Here is an 18,678-nt window from a genome sequence, read left to right on the forward strand (position 1 = left end):
CTTCTTCTAGTAGTTCTTCAGGCAGGAGACCAAATCGACCAACTTTTCAAATCTGTTTTAATCTGCATCTCAATTATCTCAGCTATATTTTTCACAGTTGGATTCTCAGATTCTTCAAAAATCTTTACCTCTATATCTGACACATCTTCTGTCATTAATGCTTCAACACATGTTTCAGTTACTTCTCCTTCAACAATCCCTGCTGCTTTGACTGATTCTCCAGTTCCATTATCAGTCATATCTCCTGCAACTACTCCACTTAAAAATGCTCACTCAATGAACACAAAGAGTAAAATGGGAAACCACCAAAAGCTCTCTTTATCACTAAATATCCCATTTCAGCAGCTCTTCTAGCCTCAGTTGAAGACAGTATTCATAAATCTGTTTCTTAAGCCAAGAAGAATCCTAAATGGATTATTTCTCTGGTTAATAAACGATCTTCTCTCAAGTCAGCTGGCACTTGGACACTTTGAGCCACCTCATCCATCACAAAATTTAGTTGGATGCAAATGCGTTTTCAAAACCAAACATAATCCAGATGGGAGTATTGAGAGATATAAATCAAGGCTGGTGGCCAAAGGCTATCACCAACAAGAAGGCATAGACTATCAAGAAACTTCCAGTCCTGTTGCTAAACCTGCCACTATAAGAATAATTATTTCTCTTGCAGTTCATGATAATTGGCCTGTCAAATAGCTTAACATCAGTAATGCCTTTCTTCATGGTGATCTTAAAGAGACTGTTTTCATGACTCAACCTCTAGGATTTGAGGATCATGACAAGCCTCATTATGTTTGTAGATCACATAAATCTATTTATGGGCTCAAGCAAGCTCCTAGAGCATGGTATGAAAAGATTATGAAGTATTTACTTTCTCTTGGCTTTGAGGCCTCTCAAGCTAATACTTCATTGTTTACATTCACCAGGGTCTTCATTATCAGCTTGTAATCAAGTTATTACTCAACTTTCTACCATATTTCCAGTGAAATATTTAGGGCCAGTTCATTAATTTTTGGCACTGGAAATTAAGATAAATGACACAGTTATGCACCTCTCTCAAACCAAGTACATTCTTGATCTGCTAAAAACGATAAATATAGTGGATGCCAAACCATGTACTTCTCCAGCTATTGCAGATTCCAAGATGAGCAAATTTGATAGTGAGTTAGTAGCTGATGCCTCAGACCATAGATCACTTTTTGGATCTCTTCAGTATGTTACATGGACTAGACCAGACATCTGTTATGCTGTCAACCAAGTTTGTCAACATATGAGCAATCCTACTTTTGTTCACTTAGTTGCTGCTAAAAGAATTTTGAGGTATTTAAAAGGCACTCTGGATTATGACATTATTCTGCAACAAGGTTTGACTGCTATTTCCTCTTACCCTGACTCAGACTGCGAAGGAAATCCAGATGATAGACGTTCTACTAGTGGTTACGTCTTTTTTGGCCATATAATCATGTTTCTTGGTCTTCTAAAAAGCAACCCACTGTTTATAGAAGCTCTACAGAAGCTGAGTACAGATCATTAGCACATACTGCAACTGAAGTTTTATGGGTTTGTCAGATTCTCAAAGATCTTAATGTGTTTCTTTCTTCTTCTCCTACGCCAGGTTGTGACAACAAAAATTCTGTTGCTCATAATCCTACTCTTCATGGTAGAATGAAACATGTAGCCATTGATTTCCACTTCATAAGAGAACTGACCAATCAAAGGTGCTCCGTATTTACTATGTGTCCACTGATTCTCTTGTGGCAGATGTCTTCACCAAAGGTCTCTCTGCAGCCAAATTTGAATTTTTACGTGACAAGCTGAAAGTTCAACCACTGCAGCTTGAGGGGATAGTACAAGTGTATTAACCACTCAGTGTCTAATTCTATCTTCTCTGTGTGTGATGTTAGTTCGTCTGTCAACAGTTGACAGTTTCTGTTAGAGTCGTACGTTTCTTGCCTTTCCGTTAACTACAACAACTGGTTGTGACAGTCTGTCTCTGTAACAAACTCAGCCTTCTTTACAAGGCTTGTACTCTTGTTGTTTTGTTAGTGTGTGAAATCAAATTCATTCCTCTTTACTCATTTCTCTAAGTCCAATTCCGGACCGAGGAAGAGTATGTGCATGCAGTATGCACTGCATGGCCTTATAATAGTTGTTATTTATCGTTTTTCCTTCTATAAAACTGCCTGATGATTGTTTCTTGGGAGTTATGAATGAAAATCGTGCAGCCGTATATATATATATATATAAGGGTATTGACAGGTGACCTAAGAAATGAGAGATATTTTCTGCAAGCTGAAAAAAAGGTGTGGATCCTGGAAATTCCACGGCTTTGATGAAATAAGATCTTACTTTTCAGAAAGTAATAACCTAGCATTCATCCGAAAAGCAAGTCAGAGGAAAGTGCCAACCATCCTGGAAACATTCTGGAAACATTCCTTGGGTTTCTTGTTTCTTCCATACAAAAATGATAATTGCAGTTGTTTTTCCATACAAAAATGATAATTGCAGTGTTTTTCCATACAAAAATGTATGGAAGAATTCCCGACCATCACATCTGACATAAGCCCCTAGCCATTAGACCAGTAGAAATATATTGTGTAGTTATGTTTGGATTCATAATTGCCAACCACGCCGGCCTGCATATACGAACCAGGCCATCAATCTTACACATAATGATATAAATACAATTAGCTCTCTCTCCCTCTCTGTTCTCTCTAATGGAGCAGCTACATACAACATCTAAAAGTTCTAGCAAATAACTAGTTAGGTTTTTCTTTTTGGCAATCCGTTCGTAATATTTGTTCCGATCAGAGAGCTTCATTATCTACATATATATGTATATATCATTCATGTGTATCTAATATATTAGAGATTCCTGAAGTGCCAATGAATCAAGTAGGCCTTTCGACTGAAAAGAAATCTATGAATGGTACCACTTCGCTGCAGGTTGCTGCTTGGTCTCTCACTTCTTGTTCCACCTCTTCCTCGTCTCTATAGTTTTTTGCAGTATTATTTATCACTTCACTTCGATTTGAATCAGTATTTACGCAAAGAAAATCGTAAAACTCAATCTGGTTACTATTATCTGCAATGATATAGGTATGGGATTAATATAAGTAGAAGAGAATTTCAAAAGAAATTAATGAATCACTGAGTAAGTAGCTAGCTATGACTGTGTCACCCACCTTCTAGGGCTTTGGACCTAGGATCGGTCGGAGTTTGATAATATAGATGTTTTAAACTTTGATTACGAGAAGTGGTATTATGCAACATCATCATCTGATTTTGATATCTTCTGTAATACCCTTCTAAGGAAGTCAGGTTTCTCGATTCGCTGTTCATTATAATCATTGGATTAATGCTAGTCTGTCTAGTTGTGTATTTGTTCCTTTCGTTGATCAAGTTTTGAGCAGCTCTTTTTGCATAGAACCTTGATCTCTCTCTGCACCGTCTTGCCATTATCACATGCCAGTGATTCTTTACTGCGTTGTCAGTACGCCCTGGGAATAGCCTAGCTATAACTGCCCATCTATTGCCATGAATCCTATGAGATTGTAGAAGACGTTCTTCTTCCTCATCCGTAAAAGGAGTTCGATTAATTGTAGGATCCAACTGATTAAACCATCTCAGTCTGCAGCTTTTCCCTGAATTATTTTCAATATAAATATGTTAGATCATCAGCTCGTACTTTGACTAATACATATGCACGAGTTCATCAAAGAAAAATAAAGATAATAATACATATACAAGGTGAGTATTATATCCACATGTAGCATGTCGATATATTTAATCTATCTTAACTAAGATAAAATTATATAAGTCCTAAGATAATTTTCCTGCTAAAAGTTGTTTTTTCCTATAACTTTTTGTTGTTGTTGTTGAAACAGCAAGAGCCTGGATGAAGTTCCTTATGCATGTTAATCATCTAAATATATGTATATGTGGGATGATCACCTGATCGTCCTTGTAGATTTTCGGCGATGGCGTTCCAGTTGTGAGGACCATACCGTTCTACGAGTTCTCTAAGTTTCTCATCTTCTGCCGGCCTCCAGTGACCTCTAGTACACATCTCTCTATTGAAATGATAAGATAAAAAGATGAACAAACTGAATATCTAGTATATAGATAAAAGAGACGGTTTCAGATGACAAACGGTGTATATGCAGCTAACTAAGACTGATCTTGATCGTAAAAGCGTAAGAAAAAATAATTAAGATCAGTTACTTAATGAACCACAAACCCTAAAAGACATACATACAGATCTAGAGAGAGAGAAAGAGAGAGAGAGGAAGAATCAAGTGAGGGAGGATCTATATAATTGGAGAGAGCAAGGCAAGGCTTGTTTGGTTATATCAAGTTTGGAACAACTGAATTAGGTAAACAAAACAAGGAGAAAAGGGAAGAAGAAGTAGATAAATTACAACAGAATATATTGGAGGAGGAGGATGAGAAGTGAAGTATTTCCGTTAGAGAGAGAGATAGAGTTTGGAAAGACCTATACCAGCGATTGATGCCAACATCTTGGCTAACACAAACAAAAGCTTGTTAATATTTATCTATCTCTAATGACTTATGACTTGTGTGAGAAAGAAATTAAAGAGAGAGATAGAGGTTGCTTGGTAGGGTGATTTTGGGTCTGCTTTCAGTTTCAATGTCTCTCCAAGTTTCTAACCTACAACGTCTACTTGTAACCCACCTCAAATTTTATTTATTATTTTATTTCTAATCAACGTTATTTGTTAACCGTATACATATTAAAAGGTGAGTTAACAAACAGTGTTAGGCTTTTATAGTTTTACCAACGAGAAAACCTATTTGTCTTTGCTTCATAAAGCAACTTTTCTTCTACGACAACATCAATAACTTCCAATAAATAAAGAACTCTATTGTTGGGGCTTAAAGGATCGACCATTTTGTTTTGGATAGGTAAATTATAGATAAGGGGAGACTTAAGTGATTAAAAAGTCATATTTATCCTTTATAAATAAATAATTTAAAATCAAAATCTAATCTTAATCCTAAATCAAAACCAAACATCAAAATTCATTCATTTTCTCTATTCTTCTTCTTCTTCTCAAAAAAAAACTCTCAAAAACCTAATAATAACCGATCTCTTCCCCGTTGATTCTAAAGATGGCAGCAAGATCAAGAGTGAAAAGATCCGGCCGGTTGAACCCTGATTCTGAATAGTTATTGATGTTCCTTTTCATGGAGATGTGGTGAACCAATCTCTCCAAACACCTGCAAATCCTCATGTGGTGAACCAATCTCTCCAAACACCTGCAAATCCTCCTGTGGTGAACCAATATCTCCAATCTGTTCAAACACCTGCGAATCATCCACAAATGGCTCCTACTAAGTAAGAATCGAAAAACCCACCAGTTATTTTACCATTAGATTAAAAAAATAGGTTCGATCATCGTTTTAGGGTTTTAAAAAATGGTTTTCTGAAGCGTTTACGACCGGGATATCATATCGTCCTGGCCGTAATGTACACTTAACGGTTGGGATATCAAGAACTCCCAGCCATTATTGTCTCACGCGGTTAGGAATATTTGAGAATCCAACCGTGTAATACTATTACGGATGGGACTTTCCCAGCCGTAAGTTGTCCTGTGTTTGCAGAGTAAAATTGAGTGATGAGTGTTTCGGCTGGTAGTTTCCTAATCGTAAATAAATATTCCTAACCGTTATTTGTATTTTCTAGCCGATACTTTGTTTACGGTTTGGTCGTCCACATATTTCTAATCCGAGACTATGTTTCGGTTAGGTTGTCTCACTTTTCCCGAACGATACTGTTTCTAACGGATGGGTTATATGTTATTTCCAATCCGTAATCCTATCTTCCGATATGTTTTTCATCATTTTTAGGAACCCTGGGAAGGAGAAAGAATCCCATGAACTACCAATGTGTGATATTGCTACGATGATGATACGTAGCCTAAGTATATGATTCTTTTTTTGGTATACGTTTCTCAAATTATGTACCACTATTAATTGAATGATGTGAAAATAGGTTAAGAGAGCTAAGTGGATTGCCAGGGACTGAGGCATAACATTGAGGAGGTATTATATTTGGATTGCGAGGAAAAAAGAAAACTGATTCTTAGGCTTCTGGAGTTACATAATCCAATGAGGGATGATCTATATACTAACGAAGTAATTGATGATTAGATTAGTCTTTCCCAAACTCCCGACAGTTCTTCGTCATCTTCTGAGGATGTTCCTTGGATTGTTGGTCGTAGTGGATGATTGTAAATAATTTACTTGTTTAAGTCATTCCAGCTTATGTTTATGCAGACTTTTAGCATGTTTAAGGTTATGGATTTGGGTGATTTACTTTTCAGAGTTACTTTTCATTAACCTTGAATGAATGGATAATAGTGTTTTGATTCTTAATTTATGAGATTCTTAGTTTACGGCCAGGATTATCAGCCGTAAGTTTTGGTAACGGCTAGGATAACCAGCTGTAAGTTGTATCAACGGCTAAGATTACCAGCCGTTGAACTCCCTGTACCCAGAATTACGTGCAGAAAACATAGCCGAAATCGGGTTTACGGTTTGGTATCTCAGCCGTAACTTAGTAAAATCTGAAACTGGGATTACAGGAAGAGTTACGGCCAGGATTACCAGCCGTAAGTTTTACATTACCCAGAAATACGGGTTGAATTCCTAGCCGTTACCGAATGTTCGGTTAGGTTTCCCAGCCGTGATTATGCGAATTGCTCACTTGGGTCATTACGGCTAGGTCTTGTCTAGTCTCTGGACGGTTGAATCTCCACAATTCATACAACCAAAGTTGTCTTTGCGCCGGTAGTAAAGAAGCATACTTATCAAAAAGTTCCTTGTGTACCTCCGTGTCGCAAAACACCTCCCCAAGACCTTGATTTGGTGATGGATCTTTAAATGTTAGTTGTTGCCAAAATGGATCTATATCTTCAATCGGAATCAACCTTGTGGGATAATTTGCTATTAAATGCCTACATGGGAGCCCCAAAGCCGACTTAATTGGACAATTACATATCATTCCCGGTGGAAAATTGTGTTCCTCCCAAGACTCCACTTCCTTTATCATTTTTAGGATTTCCCATTGAGAAACATATAAACTTATTCCCCGGAGCCAAGGGCTATCCCGGTAGTCGGTAACGAGTCTAGATCGGCTATTTTCAAAATCCCCTTTAATTCTATCGAGATCATGCTTGAAATACTCAACCATAGCTTCAAAAACCACAACGAATCCACCATCACAACCATTTAACTTAGTATTGAACCGATAGTGAGCCGATTCCACCGCGCTTGTGGCTTGATTTTCATAATGTCTATAACGGTTTACCCATGCACTAACAAACTTTTCTTTGTGGGGATCCATAACTCGTTCTTCAAATATGTTATAACATCCGGGTAGGTTGACCATTTTTCCATTACAAAACGCTCCCTTTGTAAATATAATGGTTCCGTGAGCGACCATATTAGTTGTTCCCAATCACCTTGAAAATCCTCCCAAAGCACCTCGGCTATCTTGTCATTCATCTCAAACTTTTCTTTCTCTTCTTGTTGTATCTCCAATGGTAGATTTTTGATCCTCTCCATTTTGGTCTTCTTTGCTGGCCATATAACCCTCTTGCAATTAGTTTGCACATTGTTCCATATATGAAACGTGCAAAGATGATGACGCACGTAGGGGAAAGCACGTGGTATGGCCCACATCAATGCTTGCTCGTTATCCGTAATCAACAACGTAGGAGTATAACCTTCTTGATACAATAACTTGACCTTTTGCAATGCCCACAAATAAATTTCCTTCGACTCGTCTTTCAATAAACAATAAATGTCGACTTGGTAGATGTTTTCCCAACAAAGTTCAATATCGGCATGTTGTACTTGTTCTTTTTATACGTGCAATCCATAAAGAGAATTTGATGCAAGCATCTTGCCAATTGTACACATTCCGAATTCGCGACGAAAAGATATTCCTGTTTTTGTTTGAGGAGGCAACTATCTACACTCGCAAACCATTTGAAAGCTCTTGTCTGTAACTTGTTTATTCTGGACTATGATGCACATCTTTTTCAACCCTTGTGATCGAGCCCACAACTTTGCATCTTTCTTATCTTCCCACTCATGATTGTTTGCATAGTGAGAACTTGTGTCCTCGGAAACTTGCACAGGTGGGGGTTGATCTTCCATAACCACCTCTTGCTCTTCAATAACCATCTATTGATCTTCCATAACCACCTCTTGATCTTCCACCGGAATGTACGGTACAATCTATAATAAAATGACATATGTCACATAATTATTCACAAAAGAAATTTAAACACAGAGAAAGCTGGGTTCAAGAGTGATATTCCAGCCGTCAAAGTGTACACGGCTGGCTCGACAAGTGATATTCCAGCCGTCAAAATGTACACGGCTGGGTCGAAAAGTATTATTCCTAACCGTAAACCATTTACGACCAAGAATGCCAAGACGTATAGTTTCCTGTAACTGGAGGAGTCAGCTTACAACCTAAAAAACGAGCCGTAAAACTGGTTATGGCTGGGTAACCCAACCGGCGCCACCAGCAGTAAATAGCATTTAATATATTCAGACAGGAAACCTAACCGCCGCTGACAGTATTAAATGATTCCCATGCACATAGAAAATACCTGGCCGTAATTGACTATTTACGGCTAGGAATTTTCCATCGTTCCATCCGTAAGGTTTAGTAACGGCTGGGAGTTCATGAACTGTGAGCCATATAACTCAATAACGGCCAGGAGTTCATGGTTTCCCAGCCGTGATAGTACCTGGCGGCTGGAAACCTACGGTTTTCAAGAAGGAAAAAATCGAAACTCTGAGCTTCAGAACTGAAATAGGAGTTAGAATAGAGGTATACCTAAGGGTGCACAGGAACCGAGCCGAAAAACCGAACCGTGCCGGAACCGGTTGATATGATTTGTAGATAGTGGTAAAAAGTGATTCGATTCTCGAACTTGTGAAGGATAACTTTAGACTTAAATTCAAAACTAAATAGAAAACTCGCTAATAATTATAACAAACACTGACAAAGTTGGTATCAATATTAAAAGAACATCGAGGCTAAGATTCCACTATTTTCCAAGTTCAAAGTGATTTGGTCCAAATATTTATATTCATGCAATTTTGCCGTTTAATTTGATTCTAAAATATTGCAACTAATATATTTTCAAAAGTAATAATTGTAAAACCAAGTATGAAGCATCAAGAGTCTATAAACTAAGCATACTCCATCAAAATAGATCACAATCACTCAAATAAAAATCATATTCAATAATAGTTCAAGGCAAATAATCATAATAATAATTACAATAAATTAAATAAAATAGACTGCACCCCTTTTTGTTGGAAAAATAGCTTCCTCTATCGCCTCAACAATGGGGGTTAGCTCCTCATATTAATCATGATCTCAAAATAATTGTTTATGGCTCAAAAGATGATTAAAAAGATGAAAAGTGATAATACAGACGATTCGCAACAGTTTGTTGGTGTTGCAGAATCACAGTTACAAGGAGAAATAGTAGCTAAAGACCTAATGCAACCGCTGTGATGAACGACACATAGGTACTGCTGTGAAACAATGATAGTTTGCTGCGACAGTTGCTTGTGCGTCAATGTTCTTCGTGTTCTTCCTCTTCAACAACAGCAGCAGAATATTGTATTTTCCTGCAACTCGATCTCTGGAGCTCTCTATTCTCCTCTAAACTTCTCCTAAGGTTTCGTACCCCTTATATGAGACTCGAAACAATTTATATATACTCTACAGGTGACGATATTTCGAGAAAGATTTCAATTATCTTCTCGTTCTCTTCTCTGCAAGTCACAGACTTTTCTGCCTTTCCTTTTTCTTCTACGCGTAAACTGAGTTGTCCAAGCCTCCAGAACTCTCTCAAGACCCTAATAAAATATTTATACAATCTCTTATTTCCATCCTTCCACGTAACTTCCACATATTGAAACAGAAAAATACCCGATATATTATCATCTACTCTGTTTTAAGAAATCTTCTTTCTTTCCATGAATAAATCCCCCAACTTCCCTGTTTTGATAAAACAGGCCAATCACCGTACGATCCCATGAAAAACTCCATGAAAATCTCTCTTCAATATTTCCCAGGACCCGAGAAAACTATCCTCCCTTGTGTTATCGAGAACTGATTATCCGTCCCATTTCAATCGATCCAAACTCTTATAATAAGCTTGTCTGCTCTTGATAAGTCAGCCCATCAAAAATCAGCCATTGAATCTCAATATTTCACGTCCAACTGATGCTCCCAAATTCATGCAGGTAATAATATAGTTTGCCGCCAAAATTGTGTTTCAACGATGAAGAAAAAGGGGATGCCCCTATCCTCTGATGGGGTGTAAATAGCATGCGGCAGCAAATAGTAAAGAGGATACCCCTTATCAGTAAGTGCCCCTTAGTAATTGAAGTGCCTCTTATCCAAACTGAGAGTCCGAATAGTAAGTATCCTCCAGATGTCTTTATCAACTTTTCGAGCCGATTTCTCCAAAAACACCTATAAAACAATAAAATAACCAAATAAATACAAAATCGAGCACTAACAATATATACAATTGAGATCAAAATAGACACATAAATGCGTCTATCAAATTCCCCCAAACTTATTATTTGCTAGTCCTCGAGCAAATCAAATCTAGGAAATAAAATCCTAACTCACTGTCGCAGGCATCGTCGGTTGCATTTAGCGTATGCAACAAGCCTTTAAACCCCTAGGTGGCCCTAGTGGTGGAGTGTTGTCTCCGGAGGGCTTACCAGAGGTATACCCACAAAACCTTTATACTCCAGAGCCTAGCTATCTACACAGAACCTTGGAAGGCACTAAAGAATCTCATTGGGTGGCATACTTATTGAACTACAGGAGGAAGTACCCTGATGCGAAATTCCAATTGCTGTACACGAGTTCGCACTCAAGCACACTAAAATTCATATAAAGTGACAGAGCTCTACTCAAATAGTCACATCCAAACTTAGAATCAAACAAATCAAATTGATAGATTAAGAAGATGGATATAGAAAAACATAGATGGTTTTGATGTTGACTAAGGTGAACGGTGTTTCTCATATCTGTCTGAAGGCCACTTCCATAATGAACCTATCCTAATGGACTGAGATACCGGTCTGACTAATATCAACACACTGGCATATACAAGGGTACCAATGGTCGATAATTCTAACTCTAGGTCAACACAACTGACATATACAAGGGTTCCAGTGGTCGACTTTATTGAATTTATTCCAGTTGGTCTGATGGTCTGGTCTCATTTTTTTTTTTAATTTTTTTATGGCTATCTCAATCACTCTATTTCACCCTAGCAATGGTAACAACTTGAATCGTGAGCCCCACCTAATCACTTAGAGAAACATATTTTAAAAATAAAAAATTAAAACTAGAAGTGAAAGGACTCAATGAGACATGGCGAAACTACCATGTTATTTCTAACACCTGAGCTCTGTGCTTTTATGAATAGACTCTTTAGATGTTTCCATCTAATCATATTGGTACCTCAACTCCTACAATCAAAATGCTTCCATCCACTTAGATTGGGCAGTGCCATCCTTAATAAGGATAAACTTCTAGGCTATGGAGTTTATTTATTGCAACGAAAAGGTAACAAAAAGTTCTACCCCACCCCCAAACTTAAATCTAACATTGTCCTCAATGTTTCTAATTAAAGAACAGTACCAAAAATATAAGTAACATGAGGAAATAGTAAAGAGAGAAGTCGGAAAGATAGTACCTGGGTGAAGTGTAACAAAAAACCTACAAAAATAATATACAACATACAAAATCGCCTCGATGGTCAATCAAGGTAAACAGGGTCCTCCAGAGGGACCTCCTCAACATCACCTGTAGGAAAAGGCTCTATAAAGAGATTCAATCGCTGACCGTTAACCTTCGAAGAACTACTACCATCTGGTGTCTCAATCTCAACAGCGCCATGAGAAAAAACAGTACGGACCACAAAAGGACCGGTCCATCGAGAGCGCAACTTCCCGGGGAATAGATGCAACCGAGTGTCATATAGAAGAACTTTTTGACCTGGAGAAAATGACTTTCGTAAAATATTCCTATCATGCACTAGTTTCATTTTGTTCTTATACTCCTTAGCACTATCGTATGCATCTCTACGAATCTCGTCCAACTCATTGAGCTGGAGCTTTCTTTTAGCTCCTGCCTTGTCAAGTGAAAAGTTTAAGTTCTTAATAGCCCAATAGGCTCGATGCTCTAACTCAAAAGGCAGGTGACATGCCTTTCCAAACACTAAACCATAAGGTGACATTGCAATGGGTGTCTTAAACGCAGTACGGTAAGCCCATAAGGCATCAGTAAGCCTCGACGACCAGTCTTTCCTATTTGGATTAACTGTTTTCTCTAGAATACGTTTAATTTCCCTATTGGAAACCTCTACCTGACCACTAGTCTGAGGGTGATATGGGGTTGCTACTTTATGGGTAATACCGTATTGTTTCATTAAAAGAGCAAACGGTCTATTACAAAAGTGTGAACCTCCATCACTAATTATAGCTCGCGGCGTACCAAAACGTGTAAGTATATTCTCTTTCAAAAACTGGACTACGACCCTGTGGTCATTGTTTTACACGGAACCGCCTCAACCCACTTAGACACATAGTCTACAGCGACAAGTATGTAAAGATAACCAAACGAAATAGGAAATGGACCCATAAAATCAATGCCCCACACATCAAAGACCTCAATCACTAAAATAGGGTTCAAAGGCATCATATTTCTACGGGAAATGGTTCCTAACTTCTGGCAACGCTCACAAGAAACACAATGACTATGGGAATCTTTAAACAACGAAGGCCAGTAAAATCCACACTGCAAAATCTTAGCAGCAGTCTTCTTAGCACTAAAATGACCCCCACATGCATGTTCATGACAAAAGGAGATAATACTAGACTGGTCACTCTCAGATACATCTCCTAATAATCTGGTCCGGACAATACTTAAACAGATAAGGATCGTCCCAAAAGAAATGCTTAACCTCGGCTAAAAACCTAGAACGATCTTGCTTACCCCAATGTTGAGGCATTCGACCAGTAACAAGATAATTCACTATATTTGCATACCAAGGTGATTGGGAAACAGAGAACAATTGTTCATCAGGAAAACTATCCCTTATAGGAAGGGAATTATTAGGGGAAAACAACTAGCCTAGACAAGTGGTCTGCTACCACATTCTCTGCACCCTTTTTGTCTCTAATGTCTGGAAAAATTCTTGTAACAAAAGGATCCATCTAATCAATCTAGGTTTGGTATCCTTCTTAGACAAAAGGTATTTCAAAGCAGCATGATCAGTATAGATTACGATCTTAGAACCTAATAAATAGGATCTAAACTTATCCAAGGCAAACACGATGGCTAGCAATTCCTTCTCGGTAGTTGTATAGTTCATTTGGGCATCATTCAGAGTTTTGCTAGCATAGTAAATCACATGGAGTAATTTGTTTTCTCGCTGACCTAGCACAACGCCTATAGCATAATCTGAAGCATCACACATAATTTCAAAGGGTAGGTTCCAGTTAGGTGCCTGGACTATCGGGGCAGGTGAGTAAAGTTTTAAGCTTATCAAAAGCCTTTAAGCAAGCATCATCAAAGACAAACTTAACATCTTTTGCAAGCAAATTGCAAAGAGGTCTAGAAATCAAGCTAAAATCCTTAATGAATCGACGGTAAAAACCTGCATGCCCTAAGAATGACCTAATATCTTTTACGGTTTTTGGGACCTGTAGAGTCTTAATAAGGTCAATTTTGGCTTTGTCTACCTCTATACCCTTTGAAGAAACGATGTGCCCTAAGACAATTCCTGATTCAACCATGAAATGCATTTTTCCCAATTAAGCACTAAATTCTTTTCCTTACACCTAGTCAACACTAATGTCAAATGATGCAAGCACTCATCAAAAGATGAACCAAATACTGAAAAATCATCCATAAAGACCTCTAAAAACCGTTCTACCATATCAGAAAATATGCTCATCATACAACGCTGAAAAGTCGCAGGGGCATTACAAACCCGAAAGGCATGCGTCTATACGCAAAGGTACCAAAGGGACAGGTAAAAGTGGTTTTCTCTTGGTCTTCTGGGGCAATAACGATCTGATTATAACCGGAGTAGCCATCTAAGAAGCAATAGTGACTATGTCCAGCTAATCGCTCTAGCATTTGGTCGATAAAAGGAAGGGGAAAGTGATCCTTCCTTGTGACCTTGTTCAATTTCCTATAGTCAATACACACACGCCATCCCGTGGTCACTCGGGTTGGGATTAATTCATTATTATCATTCTGGACTACAGTGATACCTGATTTCTTGGGGACAACCTGAACAGGGCTGACCCACTTACTGTCTGAAATTGGGTAAATAATACCCGCATCTAACAACTTAAGCACCTCTTTTCGAACTACCTCTTTCATGTTAGGGTTCAGTCGACGTTGCATCTCCTAGAAGGTTTGGAGTCTTCCTCTAAATGAATCTGATGCATACAACAGTAGGACTTATACCCTTAATGTCTGCTATAGTCCACCCTAAAGCTTCCTTATTGTCTTGAAGTACTTTTACTAGCCTACTTTCCTGATCACTATCCAAATCGGAAGCTACAATCACAGGTAAAGTCTCAGATGGGCCTAAAAACACATACTTTAGAGTATCGGGTAGTGGTTTAAGGTCCAACTTTGGGGGCTCTTCTAAAGAAGGAATTAGGGTAGTCTCAGAAACTGGTAACGGTTCGAACCTAGCTTTCCATCAGTGTCTAACACAGGGGTAGAATCTAATAGAGCATTCACTTGTTCAATAGTGCTATCGTCATCAAAATCTAAACCAAAATGGGATAGACAACTTTCTAATGGGTCTTCAAATAAAATGTTTGGTAATGACTTCTGAACTAAGGCTTCTATCATGTTCACCTCTTCAACACATGTGTCATCTAGCTCATAAGGTAGCTTACTGACATTAAAAATGTTCATCTCTATAGTCATATTACCAAAAGATAAATTCATCACACCATTTCGACAGTTAATGATCGCATTCGACGTAGCTAAAAACGGGCGACCTAAAATCACAGGTATCTGGTTCTCTGGGTCAGGGACAGGTTGAGTATCTAGGACCACGAAATCCACTGGATAGATAAACTTGTCGACCTCAATAAGGACATCCTCAATAACACCTCGAGGAATTTTAACAGACCTATCAGCTAACTGCAGTGTTATCTGAGTAGGTTTCATTTCACCAAGTCCTAGCTGTAAGTACACATGGTACGGAAGTAGGTTCACACTGGCTCCTAAGTCAAGTAAAGCTTTTTCTACCCGGCGTTTACCTATTGTACAAGCAATGGTATGGGACCTGGGTCTTTGTACTTTGGAGTTGTAGTGTTTTGAATAATTGAACTTATGTGACTAGATAAAAAGGCTTTCTTATGGACGCTAAGTTTTCGCTTTCGCGTACACATATCCTTAAGGAACTTGGCATAAGCAGGAATTTTCCTAATTGCATCTAATAAAGGAAGGTTTATGGTAACTTGCTTAAAAACCTCCAATATGTCATTAAAGTTCGATTCCTTCTTTGTTGGTACTAATAGCTGAGGAAATGGGGCTCTAGGCACAGAATCATACCTCTCAGGAACTGAGTTGGCATCATCAGAAATTTTATTAGTTTCCTTAGCTAGTGGTCCTGAGGGGTGAACTACAATATGTTCACTATCGGGCATGGTTACCTGATTGTCTACTATTCTACCACTCCTAAGGGTTCTAATAGCATTCAATTGATTCGATGGTTTTGTACCTACTTCATGAACTCCTCTAGGATTGGGATTAGTCTGACTAGGGAACCTACCATTATCTCTCTCACTTAAGGTCTTAGATATTTGGCCGACTTGAAGTTCTAACTTAGCAAGGCTCTGAGCATCAGTTTGAAAATTCTTCTTGGTTTCCTGTTGAAAACTAACATGGCTCTGTGCTAAAATTTCCTGAGTTTTTGCTAACATCTTAATAGATTCCTCTAAGCTTGTCATTTTATTTTCTGGGCCTGATGTATTCCTAGTGTACCCAAAACCTGGGGGAGCATTAGAATTATTAGACTGACCCTGACTCTGGCCCTTAGACCATGAAAAGTTCGGATGGTTTCTCCAACCAGGATTATAGGTTTCTGAATATGGGTCAAACTTCTGACGATTATCAAACCTAGTGTTATAATATAGAGCATTAGCTTTCTCTTCATTATTCTAGCCTTCCCAAAAAGGCTCCAATCTACCACTAGTGTTACCCACTTCTAAAGCTTCTAACCTTTTCGCTATAGCAACAATTTTGGCATCTGATTCATAGCCTCCTTCTACCCTATTAACGTTTCCTCTGCCGAGAAGAATTGTTTTCTGGGGTCCCCTACTACTTTCCCATTGTTGGGTCTTTTCGGCGACTTCGTGCAAATATGTCATTGCGTCATCAACTGTTTGGTTCTCAAATCCACCAGTACACATAGATTCTACTGTGGTTGTAGTGGGATAATCTAAACCCTCATAAAGGATCTGAATTAACCTAACCTTCTCTAAACCATGATGAGGACATTGGGCTAATAAATCATTGAAACTTTCCAAATACCTATACAAAGTTTCTCCCTCCTATTGAGAAAACGTGCAGATTTGCGTCCTAATAGACGATGTTTTGTGCCTAGGGAAAAACTTGTTCAAAAAGGAAGATGTAAGTTGTTCATACGTTTCGATTGACCCAGAAGCCAAACTATATAGCCACGATTTAGCTTTATCTTTCAGGGAAAAGGGGAATAACCTAAGTTTCAAAGCATCATCATCTAGGTTTCTAATCCCGAGGGTACTACAAATTTCCTCAAAGTCCCTAACATGGAAATAGGGGTTTTCATTTTCTTTCCCTAAAAAGATTGGGAGCAGCTGTAAGGTCCCAGGTTTAAGTTCATAAGTTGCTTCCGTCTCATCTAACCTGATACATGAGGGACGAGTAGTCCTAGTTGGATTCAACAAAGCTTCCAAAGTTTCCATTTCTAGCGCTATCGGAGGAACATGGATTCTCTCCTTAGTCAAAGGACGTTCAAAAACAGACTCTTCAAAAGTCGTACTCTCTAGATTAAGGTAATCGAGACGCTTAGAACTACTAGGTTTCTTTTTAACAAATCTACCTAGTGCGTCTCTTTTACGTTCAGGCATACAATAGAATTTTCTAAATTAGAAGGGTAAGCAAACACAGATCAAGGCCGACTCAACCAAATCAAACCTATTGATTTCTAGCAAACAAAAAACATGATGGCTCCACTTAGATTGTTTCTAGACCAACTTCTAATCCTTCGAACGGGAATTCGTTACAATTTAAGCAAACCCCTCTGGAATCAATCCGAGTTAAAGTAAGTTGAATAGAGGCGAGGGAAGCTCGGTGGAGCTTTGATACCCAAGGACTCACCGGTATTACAAGGCGGCGCAGTCACGCATTCAACTTACAGAAACCTTCAAGAACTTCGAAGTATGCTTAAAAGAGTAACCAATATTTTTCGAATGACTTTCCTGTTAAGCTCGTTACCCTATCGGTCTCGTTCTAGTCAAAATTTTAGGCTTAGGTTCGTGTAGGTTACGTGTTCTAAAGCGGGCAAGAAGAGAACGGTGATGAAATCCGAAACCTTATCTTGTATGGCCAGGCCTTGCCCTTTACTAGAAAAATAAATGTCCATATTAAGTACTCAACATATATGCATACGAAGGAGTCCAGTAACTCGCTGACAGGGGATTCGGGAGTGTTTAGAATCTTACCTCCCGTTCCAGACGGGAGATGAATCGGTTGTAGTCGACTCAGACCACTGACTCCGATGTCAAGTGTACGAACCCAAGGTGCAAAGACAATATCGTAATTATCCTCCTTCTCTGCAAACAGTTTATATTTAAAGTACCCTTCCGTAGGGTAATAAAAAAAATAATGTCCCAAAGTCCAAAAGTCCAAAAAGAAAAGAAAAATTACAAAAATAATAAACTCTAATACAGTTTTTTTTTCTTTTCTAAAAGAAAATAAATAAACCCTAAACTAAAATTGTCTAAAATAAAATTGTCTTCTTTTCTGTTCTTTTTGCTTTAATCTTTAGCTCCAAGTCTTTATGAAATCACCAAACTCTTTGGCTCAATTTTCTTTATGATCCAGAACCTGTAGACACAAGATAAATACCCAAAAACATAAAAAAGAACAAAAATAATAATAAATCTAAAACCCTAAAAACAAGTCCGCGTCGGCGGCGCCAAAAATTGATGTGATTTGTAGATAGTGGTAAAAAGTGATTCGATTCTCGAACTTGTGAAGGATAACTTTAGACTTAAATTCAAAACTAAATAGAAAACTCGCTAATAATTATAACAAACACTGACAAAGTTGGTATCAATATTAAAAGAACACTGAGGCTAATATTCCACTATTTTTCAAGTTCAAAGTGATTTGGTCCAAATATTTATATTCATGCAATTTTCTCGTTTAATTTGATTCTAAAATATAGATTTTCAAAAGTAATAATTGTAAATACCAAGTATGAAGCATCAAGAATCTATAAACTAAGCATACTCCATCAAAATAGATCACAATCACTCAAATAAAATTCATATTCAATAATAGTTCAAGGC

General features: G+C 38.1%; 1 protein-coding gene and 1 pseudogene across 1 annotated transcript; one reads left to right on the forward strand and one right to left on the reverse strand.

Moving 5' to 3' along the window:
• Nucleotides 1-2,468: 2,468 nt before the first annotated feature.
• LOC113303165 (transcription factor MYB52-like) lies at nt 2,469-4,519 on the reverse strand. Its single transcript, XM_026552182.1, has 3 exons — nt 3,955-4,519; nt 3,186-3,644; nt 2,469-3,085 (listed from the first exon to the last, which is right to left on the reverse strand). Exons 1-3 carry the CDS (start codon nt 4,067-4,069, stop codon nt 2,892-2,894), a joined length of 768 nt encoding a protein of 255 aa, XP_026407967.1. The 5' UTR covers nt 4,070-4,519; the 3' UTR covers nt 2,469-2,891.
• Nucleotides 4,520-16,603: 12,084 nt separating this feature from the next.
• LOC113307271 lies at nt 16,604-16,703 on the forward strand (annotated as a pseudogene).
• The last annotated feature ends 1,975 nt before the right edge of the window (nt 16,704-18,678 follow it).

The sequence above is a fragment of the Papaver somniferum genome, chromosome 8 (genome assembly GCF_003573695.1).
Source record: "Papaver somniferum cultivar HN1 chromosome 8, ASM357369v1, whole genome shotgun sequence".
In the NCBI taxonomy this organism is placed as follows: Eukaryota; Viridiplantae; Streptophyta; class Magnoliopsida; order Ranunculales; family Papaveraceae; genus Papaver; species Papaver somniferum.

What these genes read in the sequence shown, in the direction of transcription:
- LOC113303165 (XM_026552182.1), bottom strand. Translation starts at nt 4,069, where the DNA reads ATGTGTACTAGAGGTCACTGGAGGCCGGCAGAAGATGAGAAACTTAGA. An exon ending in AAATCTACAAGGACGATCAG is followed by an intron (nt 3,645 to 3,954) that starts GTGATCATCCCA and finishes AAAATAATTCAG; the next exon opens with GGAAAAGCTGCAGACTGAGA. An exon ending in TAGGTCCAAAGCCCTAGAAG is followed by an intron (nt 3,086 to 3,185) that starts GTGGGTGACACA and finishes ATATCATTGCAG; the next exon opens with ATAATAGTAACCAGATTGAG.